The sequence below is a fragment of the Erithacus rubecula genome, assembly GCF_903797595.1.
Source record: "Erithacus rubecula genome assembly, chromosome: 2".
NCBI lineage: Eukaryota > Metazoa > Chordata > Aves > Passeriformes > Muscicapidae > Erithacus > Erithacus rubecula.
In genome coordinates this window covers 94,922,170-94,934,561 of record NC_136685.1, presented here as the reverse complement: position 1 = coordinate 94,934,561, position 12,392 = coordinate 94,922,170, and the positions used below count along the sequence as shown (strand labels likewise).

The 12,392-nt window shown below is 41.1% G+C and overlaps 1 protein-coding gene across 1 annotated transcript in view; it reads right to left on the bottom strand.

The window, feature by feature from the left end:
* Positions 1-12,392, bottom strand: part of ALK (ALK receptor tyrosine kinase) — a gene marked incomplete at its 5' end in the record, with an annotated part of 56,692 nt that overhangs the window by 39,802 nt on the left and 4,498 nt on the right. Inside the window, 2 exon segments of the mRNA XM_079298159.1 lie at positions 2,708-2,851; positions 4,190-4,284. Coding sequence (XP_079154285.1) covers positions 2,708-2,851; positions 4,190-4,284 — 239 coding nt within the window.

Sequence of the window (12,392 nt, the reverse complement as noted above, 5' to 3'; positions counted from 1 at the left end):
GCCCTTGAAAACAACTGAGATTTTTTTGGATTTAATGTTGTGTAAATGAAATGCTACCTGTCTTTCAGACTGCAGCTCCTGCTGCGAAGCCTGAACTGGCCTGGGGACTTAGGGAGGGCATTTTATTATCCTGTTGTCTCATCAGCTTTAGGAACACAGTCCTTTGTTTTAGTAAGATTTCTTAAGAAGGAAACACTATAGTATGTGATCCATCACACCAGTCAAAGATCCTATTAACTGTAATTACTTTTAGCTGAGCTCATATTGGTCTTCAGGGTGGTGCTGGTGCTGTTGGTTCACTCACACAAGAGTAAATATGTGCCCATCAAAGGAAAGGCCTTGAACAGACTCAGCCCGAGGTTTCTTAAATGCATTATGGGATGCAGAAACAAACAAGATTAAAGTCGGGTAAAATACATAGCCTAGGGACCAAACAAGCATCTGCAGTGTTTCCTGACAGCAACCAGGGGCTCAGGCACACAAAGGAAAAAGGGGATTTGGTGCTGCAGAGACCCTCAGAAATGCAATGACTTTCACTGCCACTCAGCTTCTCTGTTTCTGCCCTGTCTGCTCTGAGGGCACAAGGGGAGAAAATTGCTGTAGGAGTAATTTCAAACCCCAAGGGCTAGAGACAATTTTAGACTAGAATATGAACAAAACCAAGGATAAAGCCCAGAAAATAGGCAAGCTGTTTTAGATTGGAATTGCCTTGAATTTTCACCCCAAGGTCATCACAAATTATTTTAATTGCTCAAAATACCTCAGTGACCTTGTCTTCTACCCTCATGCAATCTGATTCCCTTTATTTCTACTATCCAAGCCTTGCTCTAAATTGAATTCCTCAGATAGGACAGAGAGCAGAAGAGCTAAATGATGTCAGGTCTAGTGAGAAGTAGGAAATAACAAAATTCACAAAAAAATTTACAGGCACAGGATTTCTAGCCCACACACACTTTACATTAACTTTGCATCTAAAATCTAATGGTTTTTTGGTTGCTAAAACAGTAAGTACCCTGGAAGGAAATGTATAGCTGCCTTAGGAAACTACATCACCACCTCCAGAAAGTCAGCCAGAAATCCATAATCTACACCTGCCTACAGATCCTACCAGGAGATCACTGACCCAAGGGCAATACTGAGAGCACTTAAAAGACAACTCCACTTACAGGCAGGAAACAGAGATACAGATATTGAAGGGAGCACTTCAAAGGATCTTCAAAGAGAACATATAAAGATACTTTTGTAAATTATACCTTCGTGACAGCTCAAGCTCACACACAACATCTGTAACAGAGCTAAACACAATCTTTAGAGCTGAACTGCAGCTTCACCCAGCCCAGCATCCTCTCATATGAGCTCACTGCCTCTGTCTTGCTCCCTTAAGGCTCCTGACAATGCTTCTGCATTTTTCTTGCTGTGGGATGCTCAGGACACAAAATATCAGTAAACTCCATGTGATGGCAACTCAGCTGACCCTGCAGGTGTCCCCTCAGCCTCTGCTGCCAGAGCTGGCTTCACAAGAGAGCTCAGGCAGCAGCAGCTCCCTGCTGTGGCAGCACAGAATGGGCTCCTGGCTCCAGCTTTTCAGGGAGACTCTGAAGGCTGTGGGGCTTTTGGCCACACTGACCAGACTGCTGTCAGCATCAGAGCTCACACCATTAGTCTGTACACCTCCAGAGAACACTGCAGGTAGCAAAGTGGAATACAGCCAAGAAAAGAACAAATGCAAAGAACTCTTCTAAGCCAGAAGAGTGGGAGAGAAGGAGGCAAGCAGGAACAAATCCCTGGGCTTACAGACAGAGCAAAGGAGGCATGGATCATCCCTGCTGTCTAAGTTAAGAGGGGTGGTATTTCAAATTGGCAGGTAAGCAGCTTGTCCTAAGTGAGGAGGAACAGCTGGACACAGTGCAGAGGGTTGCAGCTGTAAGAAGCACTTGGCTCTCCTGTGGCTGCCCCAGGTAGGCTGGAGGCTGAGGCTGCTTGAGCCAGCTCAGAAAGACAGGCTGGCAAGGAGGAGGGAAGGAAGCAGATTCAACTGGAAATGCACCTTTAAGGCCCCAAACAGATATTGTGAATATGTCGGAAAGACTGGGAAAGGAGAGAGGGAAACATTTGGGAGACAGTGATGGGAGGGTGAATGCAGGAAAGGGAACTTTTGCATCTATTTGGCCCACACCATCACAGTTAGGTTGGAAAGATGAGCTGAAGGGTAGGGGAGAATGAAGCAACATGAACGTACAAGACTGACATTTCTAACCAAGTTCAGTGCTGCACTGTTTCAAATGGACAATGAATATTTACTGAAAAAGTGAGGCTATGTTAGCTCAAATCAAGTCTGTGTTTAATAGAGTTGGGTGTTCAGGTTAAGAAATGCTAAACTCAGTCAATTTGGAGACTTCACTTTGATTCCTGACAATTTTTAGAAGACCATGACACCAAACACACTTATTTTACAGTTTAAAGCAATGTTTTACTTCCAGTGGGCCCCTCTGGCTCTTTCACCAGCTTGCAGTCTGTTACAGTTAAATCCAAGTTACAGTAGGCAGCTAAAGGTAATTTCTTTCTAGAGCATATTTTGTTTTATTTGTAAGTGACTTGGGAAAAGCTTTAAACAAAGGCTTTGGGAGAAAATATTCATTTAGCCACATCTGAATGAAATCTGTGCTAATTGGAAATGTCTCCTATCTGATGGTGACTCGACATTTACCTGCTGGATCAGAAAAGGGGGCACTGCTGAGCTGGAGGTTTCCCAGGAGCTTTTGTTCCCATCCAAACTTCTTCTGGCCACCTCTAATGGTGAGCAAATTGCTCGAGTCTGGAGGGGTACCTCGAGGTATCTTCTCTCCACTGACTAAAAAATAAGAAATCACAGAGTGGTTTATGACTGAGGGAGACTGAGTCAGTATGTAATCCAAAACTGAAGTCAAAATAAGGGCTGCAGACTTCTGTGCTGAGAATAAGAGCCTGCAGTCACAGGATATAACATTATTGAAATAAATGGGCAGATTTACTTTCCATTGTTGTTACAGAACTGAGATGAAAAGAAAATAAACAGGAATGAATAGTAGGCAAAACATTAAGTGAATGAAGACACAAAGCAGAAACACAGAATATAATCTTTAGCACCTGTTACAAAATTTTTTTAGCCAGTAAAAGTATAAGGAATTTTCTTTAATTCTATCCTAATTGTAAGGACTCTTTGAATACTGGAACTTGAGGTATGTTGTACTTATGCACAGAAACCAAGAGGTGTTACTGCATAAATGGAGAGACTCATGCTCCAGGCAATACAAATTAACATAACACAAAGCAGATGAAACATTCTGACTGCAGAAGTGGTTTAGAGGTTTTTAGTTTGAACAGGGCTACAGAGGTCACAGCTTGAAGCTTTGGAGAAGAAAGGACACACTTAAGTTCTGTTGTTCAGCCCAAGGCAGAAGCTTAATTTGTTCAGAGCAGCAATTCTCCAGCCCTCATGTAAGCTGTTGATCTGAGGTACAGAGTGACAGATCATTGAATACATTTACAAATTAAGCAATTCACTATGCATGAGATTATGAAAGATGAATCAGACACAAACGTTTAATAAAAATATACATGTTTCATCAGAGGTATAGACTGGGCATAATCTACAGGCCAGTCAAACACAAAGCCAGGAGCAGAATCCAAATTTTTCCCCAGAGCAGTAGAGTGTGAAGATCCTAGTTTCTGATTCAGACTTAAATGCATGTCAGTCTAAATAAAATAACCTTGTTCTAATTTAACTGGAGTATTGTGCCCAATGTTATTGCAAAGTTAGTGTCAATCACAGGATGCCTGTCTTTTCCCAGCCAGTGTCCAGCTGTCACTCATTTTGATAACTGTCACACAGCAAACCAGGTCATGTGGAAATCTATAATCACAGCCTGGCTTTTGCATCAGCCTGGCTGGTGGTTTTGCCTTAGCTGGAAGCTGGTCTCCCACACCCTATGTTTCACTACCCCCTTATGCCAAACTGGGAACCCATTCCACCACTAAGGGGGGCACCTGAACAGGCTTCTCTGCCTAAGCACAGTGATTTCTGACACAGACCTCTACCTTTCAAGAGTCTTTTGAAGATAATGACACCCAGACCGTCCCCCACAGTTTCCAAATTTCAATTACATGGCAAATAAAAGACAAGTCACTTGCACATAAATGGAAAACTTACTTGTTAAGTAACAGTCCAGACTAAGGGAGACATTGTCAAAAGCAATAATGGCATCAGAGCCTTCTTCCCATGAAGCAGTGATCTGAAACCAAAATCTGCACAGATTGAAAAAAATGGGATTAAATTCTGCTAAAGAACATGAAATTCAGAGCTCTTCATAATTTAAACAGTTTTTGAACTGATTTAATTAAGTTTTTGGTAGAGAAAAACTTTTCACATATAAAAATACTAAATTGATAAAGTATCCTCACTCCTAACAAGGAAAGATGATCTGAGGAGGAAGGCTATACAATAATATAGGTGGAGAGAATAAAGGAATACAGCCCCTTTTCCCTCCAGACAAACACCCTAAAGGAAGCTGAAGTCTGTGTATGTGTCTTGTCAGAAAACAAGGTTCCCTGGATTCTGGCACAAATAAAAACCCAAACAAACAGACCCACAAGTGATTTTATTCTCACAAGCGATTTACACCCTAAAGTGTTAAGAAAAATAAGTAGGCAGGGCTCCTGAAGTGATTTGGAGTTCCTAAAAGGAACTGGCAATCAAAGGCTGAAACCATTTTAGAAAGTATTTGGTGTTGATGTGCTCTGAAGGCAGCAAAGGATATCAAACAGCCCTGGAAGCCACAAAAGAGAGGAACTGAGACTGGGTAGTCCACAGGAAGAGCAGAACGCATCATCTCCTTATAGAAGCTGAAGAGGTTTACCTTAAACCATTTCCTGATTTGAGGAAAGCTGGCTTTTGCCAGGAAATTTTGCCACTCTTACATTTCCAAAGTAAAGATCACTGTAAATTCACCCTCAGTGATATTACACGTCAACAGGAAGAGCAAAAATTACCCATAAGCAAATACTTCAAATCTGACAGTATATTGGCCATGCATTAATTTTGTGTACTCATGGATTTAAGTTTTCTCTTAGCTTAGCAAGTTCATGTTCTCTCAATGCATATCTGCCACATAAAATCATAATACTCTGCTTAGGAAAGAGAACAATTTCTGAAAGCAGCCAACCATAGCTCAGCAGTCAGATACAATGCTCAGAGGTTGCATCAAGACTACAAAAACATAAAACGATCACATGATGTAGAACAAGCTGAAAGTGAATACAAAATATTATTTAAACCTAATTCTCTGTTGTATCTTGATGTTTTACATCAGCAGAAGTTAAACTATTTGTGGGTCTCTTTAATGTAGATCTATTGCTGATGCTTCCTGCTCTGTCTTTTAGAGATAAATGTTCAGTCATAATGTGAATTCTTGCAGGTGTTTCAGTTTAGACAAGAAAATGATGACAGAACAAGGCATTTTAGAGGAGCAGCCCTATTTATTTGAAAGGCTTTAGAAATCTTGTCTCTTCCTTGCAGCAAGGATCTAAACACCACCAGAATTTTTTTCTTCTCTCAGACTCTAGTCCTTTCTGCATGACACTGGGTTTAAAATATTTTCTCTCAGCTTTGTATATGTTATTACCATTCTTACATTAGTCTTGGTGATTCCTATTGTTTTAAATGCTGCCTCTCCTTTACCAGCAAGCCAACCTCAAAACCAAAATTCCAATGAAGTTGCCCTGGTCATGTGCATATTTACTGTGAGGCAGCATATTCCTGTGTTTTGAATGTGGTTTTTGACTGAGCCTCCTGACTCTCCTGTCAGCAAATGTAATCAGGGCAGCTTTCCAGAGGAAACTGTGAGGTTTGGCAAAAGCTAAAAGGGACCCCAGGGATATTTGTGACTTTGAGGATGTGTAGATTGGAGTGTCGTTGTCGTCTTCTACAACTGGTGTTCTTGCTAAGCTGCAGCTGGGGACAGAGTCAGAAAAGCTGACACAACCAAAGCAAAAACTCAAACCAGAAAAAACTCCTGCTAGCCTCCAAAAGGTGCAAAGGGTTTAGAACAGACCACAATCCATTCACAACAGAAAGGATTTATACTATTACTGTACTCCTCCTTCTTTATTTCTGGCAAAGAAAAGCAATGATGTTCCAACACTGAAATTTTTCACTCCTAGGAGATATGAATTGCACATATGGAGAGACTTCTCTAAAACCAACTTTTTAAGTTCTAAAGACATGAGCAGTTGCTATGAAAGAGCAGGTGACTGACACAAATAACAGTGGATATGGTGAAGGAAGAGTATCCCTAGTTGGTGAAGGAAGAGTATCCCTAGTATCAAAGGAAACTTCAAATTGCAAGAATTTTCTTTGCTAAATGATTCATTTATCAGCTCAAAAGGTGGCAGTTCCATCCATAGAAGTATCAGTATCACAAAAGCATATTTTTAGCCTTCCCAAATCCATAAAAAGTGCAACTGCAATCTGATGCTGCCAGCAGTCTTACAGTTCTTAATTGGGATACCTGAAACCCCTTGTGGGTATGTCTAGGAAGAGAACAGCAGGGAACATAAAATCCTTGGATATTAAATTGGCTTCTGACTGAATTGGCTGCCCTCCCCCTGCCTCCCTCCCTCATTTGCTCTACAGCTGACATCCCACAACACTTCAAATGAAATTACAAGCTCTAGCATAAACATAAGATGTTCAGTTTGAGACATGCCATACAAGACCTAAACAAAAGCTGTTGGACAGGCACAGTGGGCTCTGATCTACTTTTTCCTGCAAGTCACAGTGCCAGCAGCAGAGAGGATTAAAGTGTGTGTGTGAAACAGGTCCTAAAGCATCACAGATCACATTCTGGTGTATTGTGGAGAACCAGCATCTACCTCAGGCTGTAAAATATAGACTGTAGCTCAGTAGAAGCTTTTCCTTCCCTGTTTTGTGCTACTGAAATGCTCAGGAAGAGGTAGGGTGGAACCTGGTTGAGCTGCACATCTTTCAGATAGATCTGTGTGAAAATCAGTGCTCAGCACACAGTGACCATTGGTGCTGCATTGAGGGGACCAAGTCTGGTGCATTTGAACCTCAGCCTATTTCCTCAGGGTGCACACTAAATGCCACTTGGAGACAAGGACATTTTGATGTGAATTTATGTTTGTAAGGTGTTAAACTGAGGCTGCAAAATTAATTACAAAGGCAAATAAGCAATTCTTCTCTGTCAGCTTTTCCCTCCAGTACTGCAGACTTCAGCTCAGGGAGCACAGGAGACAGATACTTCTGCAAAGACTGAGATGCACCTTCTTTCTGCCTCCAGGCAATGAAGCAGTTCTAAAAATATCTTCAGGCAATTTCCTTGGCAGAACCTAAGGTTCATGTCCCAAAGTGTTATGCTTTGATGCACATTTCATGTCGTGCCTCTTCAGTCAATAAAGGGTTGTTCTTATGAGAATTGTCAAATATTCAGCTCCTAAGACCTTGAAGGCATGATACAAACCAGTATTTCTGTTATTGAAGGGAGTGCCATGTAACATGCCCATATCAGAATGCAATAGGTTGCTTTTTACTTTTATTTACAGTTCATTCAAGTTAAGAGACAGCCTTGCTGATTCCACCTGCAGGAACACTGGGACCAGAACTCTCGAGAAATTTCCACAAGTTCACCAGGGATGAAAAAAAAGAGCAGAAATGTCTCCAAAATACAAAAATTCTGTGAATGCTAAACACTATTAGGACCATCAGTGCTGCTTTGGTTGCCTATTAATCTTATTTTTTGCTAACACGAAACCAGTTTCAGTACAAACCTTCTCTTGAGACCAGCATTTCTGCAACAAATAGTTCATCATTTTATCTTCTCTAGTTTAATGTCACTATTAATTTAGAAATACTATGTCTTTCAAATTCCAGTGAAACAAGATCATCAGTTAACCAGCATTTCAATCATTAGCTTTGGTGGCTTTAGCTTAATGGGCTAATTAAGGGAAATTTAATCAAAACTCAAGATGGAAATGTCACACATCAGTGAGATGGAGAAAACCCCACAGACAACCTCATTCCCTTGCTCACTCTTTTTTTTTTCTGTTTGATCTCTGAAATCAATGAAATAACTCCCTCTGACTTTGGTGGGAGCTGGCACTGAAGCAGCAGCAGCAGAGCCCGTGTTACTGCAGTGACTCAGAGCAATGCTGGAGGTGACAATCTCACTGGTGCTGGTGCACAGATCAAAGAGGGGTAATGCTGATTGCACACCCAGCATCTCCACTGGCCCAGCACAGCACAGATACTGGTCCACAGCCACACACAGACACCCCTGCAAACACAGATGCTGCAGTGAAAGAATATTCCTGAAGGCAATTATACAGGAACTGCCAAATTACTGCTGCCAAGTTTGTCATGACTTTGTTGCTTGATAAATCCCAGCAACTTCTTCACAAGGAAGCCAAATCCCCATCAGATAATTCTGTTTTTGTTAGCTAGATTTCTTCATAGGAATGAAAGTATGGCAGCTATGAAACACTTTAATGAGGTGGATATTAGAAAAAATGTGACTTCAGGACTGGTGGAAACTACTTCTTAATTGTCTCCATTGTCCCTACTCAACCTGGAGCACAGCTGGAAAGAAGATTCCTTAGATGTATAACAACTGGGAAGTACAAGTTATACCCTGTAGAGTGGAGTGTTAGCTGAACTGTGAAAGCAAACACATACAAAGGCCTTTTTAAAAGAAATTCTGTTTGAGGTAAATAGAAAATGCTGTACCATGGGGACACCCTCCCTCCTTGTTTCAATCTCCTCTCAGGGGAACATCAGCTCCTCTGTTTGAAGGATACAAATTTTAAATAAATGCAAAAACCACTCAAGGGTGACCACTGCTCAAATATTTCAGTCACAGATAAGAAATGACACAAAATGAGCTTCTTCTGGTTTATATCTTTGGCGCCATCTGTGAAATGTCAATCCAGTTCTTTGAAAGGGTATTTTAACTCAGTTAAATCTGACCAAAACTGAACAACATCAAAACTTCTGGCCTGTAACCTTTCCCATTCCTTAGGTTTTTGAATCTTGGGTTTTATTTCAGTGTGGTCAGTATCTGAGCTTTGTCACATCACCGTGGCTTTCAGCTTGTTCCTTTTGATTACTTATTTTTTTTCTTGATTCTAATGGATGACTGGTTCTTCCCAAAATATTTGCAGCTTACTAGAGAGGGAAATGCAGAACTAAAAGTGTGAAGATATATTTATAGCTATGTTGGTATAGCCTCCATGAGGACAAACTCTTTTACTCACATCATCTATCCCTTCATTGCACAGAAATATTAGGTTTTGCATGTATTTCATTTTCTTCTGAAGAAAGGGAAATAACCCATTCTCATTGCATTGAAGACTTCTGCAAGGTGATTTTGTGCAAATTCTGCAGCTCTCTCCCTTCAGTAACTACTCTGAATTTCACCTAAATATTGTTCCCTGGCTCATACAGACAGTTCAGATTTTCATTATCCAGACCCAGGCAGCTGTCTTAGAAACCTCATAATAATTTTTTTTTTTTTATCATAAAAGACAGGGATTATTAACCAAGATTGAACGTTAATCTCCTCTGTACTCAATCCCCCATGCAGTGACATGAACACAGCATGCCTGTACATCCAGATCTCATTTCATAACTGGTAATGTTTTGCCTCTGATGGAAGTGATTCCTCTCTCTACCTAGCTAAAATAATTATGGTTGAACCTGCTTGAGACCAAGGTATTCACAGAATGGAGAAATTTCAGGTCACTAACCCTTATTACATTCAGGTTCCCATTATCTTCTCTGTTACAAATGATGCATTGTTAGCTCACTTCACAAAGGAATACTTACTATTTGGGATAAAAGATGCATTTAGATGAAATAAGATTATTTGGAGAAATATAAGCATGTTAACCAAACTCAGTTCCAGTGTCAGAATTGCCATGCAGGAAGTTACTTAATAGATACTAACAAAGATTGAGATTCAAAGGTGTTATTAAAGACAACCATGCATGTACAAAATCTGTCACAGATACTGTCACCAAAACCCCTTTTTCAGATGCACAGAACAACATTTTCAGAACAACTCTTTCAGAAGACAGTCTCAGACAGACATAACTAATGCTAGAGAGAAGAGCAGTGATCTGGTTGTGAAGGTCTCACTGCTTTTTACAAAGTAATGTGTGGCCACCTCAGGGCAACACAGCCGAGGCTTGTTGGGTGGATGTAAGACAGACTGAAGAGATCTAGGTGTAGATGTTACTAATTAATATATTCGTGGTAATGTGAAGGCAGATATATGGGTAACATGAGATAAACAGGCACCTGGGTCAAAGATATTGCCAAGAACCTTCCTTTTCCTTTTTTTTTTTCCCAAATGGGTAACCTGACATTCAGACACATATATATAAATTCTGAAAGGAATGAGAGAGAAAGACATAACAATACAAGAAAAATTACTGGACAAGAAGAGTGCTTAGCCACAGCTGGTGGAGGTACAGGGGAATGAGATGAGACAATTTCTTCTTACTGCTGCAATGAGTAAGAGGGTCCCCAGGTGCTGTGGCTGCCATTGAGACCAGAGCTGCTGAAGGAGCCAGACAGAACAATCTCACTCCCATGGGCTGAAAGGGAATCCCACATGGGTATGGAAATCAAAACCCAGTGTAGCAGTTTTGGTTTGCTAATTTGAGTTTCCCAGCCAATGCACCAATTGTGTAGTGGGTTTAGTGCTGGCCAGACACCAGTGCACCCACTAGAAATTATTTACTCATTTCCTGCTGTGAGATATGGACTAGGAGGAAGAGGGTAAAACAGGCTCAAAACTTTAAAGGGTATAAAGAAAAACTTTCTTAAGAGAATGAAAAGAAAAATAAGAAAATCAGAATAAACCTTCAGAACACTTCTCCCCCAACACCCTCTTTTCCTTCCCACTATAACATAAAGAGACAAAACCTGGAACTTTTGGTCAGTTTACCACCTCTAAAATAATATAGTCTACTTCAGGAGAGGAGTCTCTCTTGCCATGCCATGGAGACTTCTTTACAAGAAACAGTTCTCTTGTGGCTTTTAAATTCCATGAATAGCAGCCACCCAGAAATCTGCAACTGTGAAGTCCCTGCCATCTTCTGCACCCTTCCCACAGCTGCGTTTATGGGCCATGTCAACTTACTGGGGTACTTTTTTAAGGATGAGCTGTTCTAGCATAAAAAAATAAAAGTTCTTTTCATCCATTTCTGGGAACAGAAGTTTTCTTCTTTTATTCCTGGGGCGAAGTTTCTCAACTCTCTCTGTTCAAATTTCTCATTGGATCATAGGAGCATTTACTTGCTTCAGTACTGGTGCCTCAGCTTACAGTTGGCTTAGAACACTGCATCTTCCCAACGCATTTTCATGAGTTCCAGGGAAAAACCAAAGTCTGAAGTATCAAATATATCTTCACCATAGACTCACAAAAAAGAATTTGAGCCTAAGATTAAGGCATCTCCTCAATCCTCTCCTATCTAGAATTTGACTCCTTCTTCACTGACATTAGAGTCCCATTTTGGTGTCTCTGTATGTTACCCTTCCTTTTTTTCTGCTTTGGGAGACAATTGGTTGTTGGGTAGTGATTGTTTTCTTTAAAGAGCCGAACAGCTATTACTTGCCATGAAGTTGTTTATTGCAAAGGCACACCAGTCTCAAAAGGCAAAGAGCATTAAAGTCCATGCTAAAGTTTTTGGCAAAGAGTCCTAAACAGACATAAAGTCCCAATTAGAACTAGAAGCTGCTCCTGTTGAGGTCTCAGCAGGACCAATGTTGCTGTGGCAGCTCCTCTCTTCTTCAGGTGATGATGATGAGGAGAGGTGAGGAGAGGAGGAGGAGAGGAGAGGAGGAGGAGAGGAGAGGAGAGGAGAGGAGAGGAGAGGAGAGGAGAGGAGAGGAGAGGAGAGGAGAGGAGAGGAGAGGAGAGGAGAGGAGAGGAGAGGAGAGGAGAGGAGAGGAGAGGAGAGGAGAGGAGAGGAGAGGAGAGGAGAGGAGAGAGGAGAGGAGAGGAGAGGAGAGGAGAGGAGAGGAGAGGAGAGGAGAGGAGAGGAGAGGAGAGGAGAGGAGAGGAGAGGAGAGGAGAGGAGAGGAGAGGAGAGGAGAGGAGAGGAACAAAAGCAAAAAGCAAATCTCTCCCCAGTGCATAGATTCTTATACACAAATTACCCAACAAGCTAAAGACATGAACTTACACCATTACTTCTTAACCCATTAGAATTCTACTTTCCCAACATGCCAGGTTACATATAAACTATGCATATGGGCTATCTTGTTCTATCTAAAAAATGAAAGCAATATTCTTACTATAGTTCTATTATGCCTAAAACTATGCTCCTGGAAC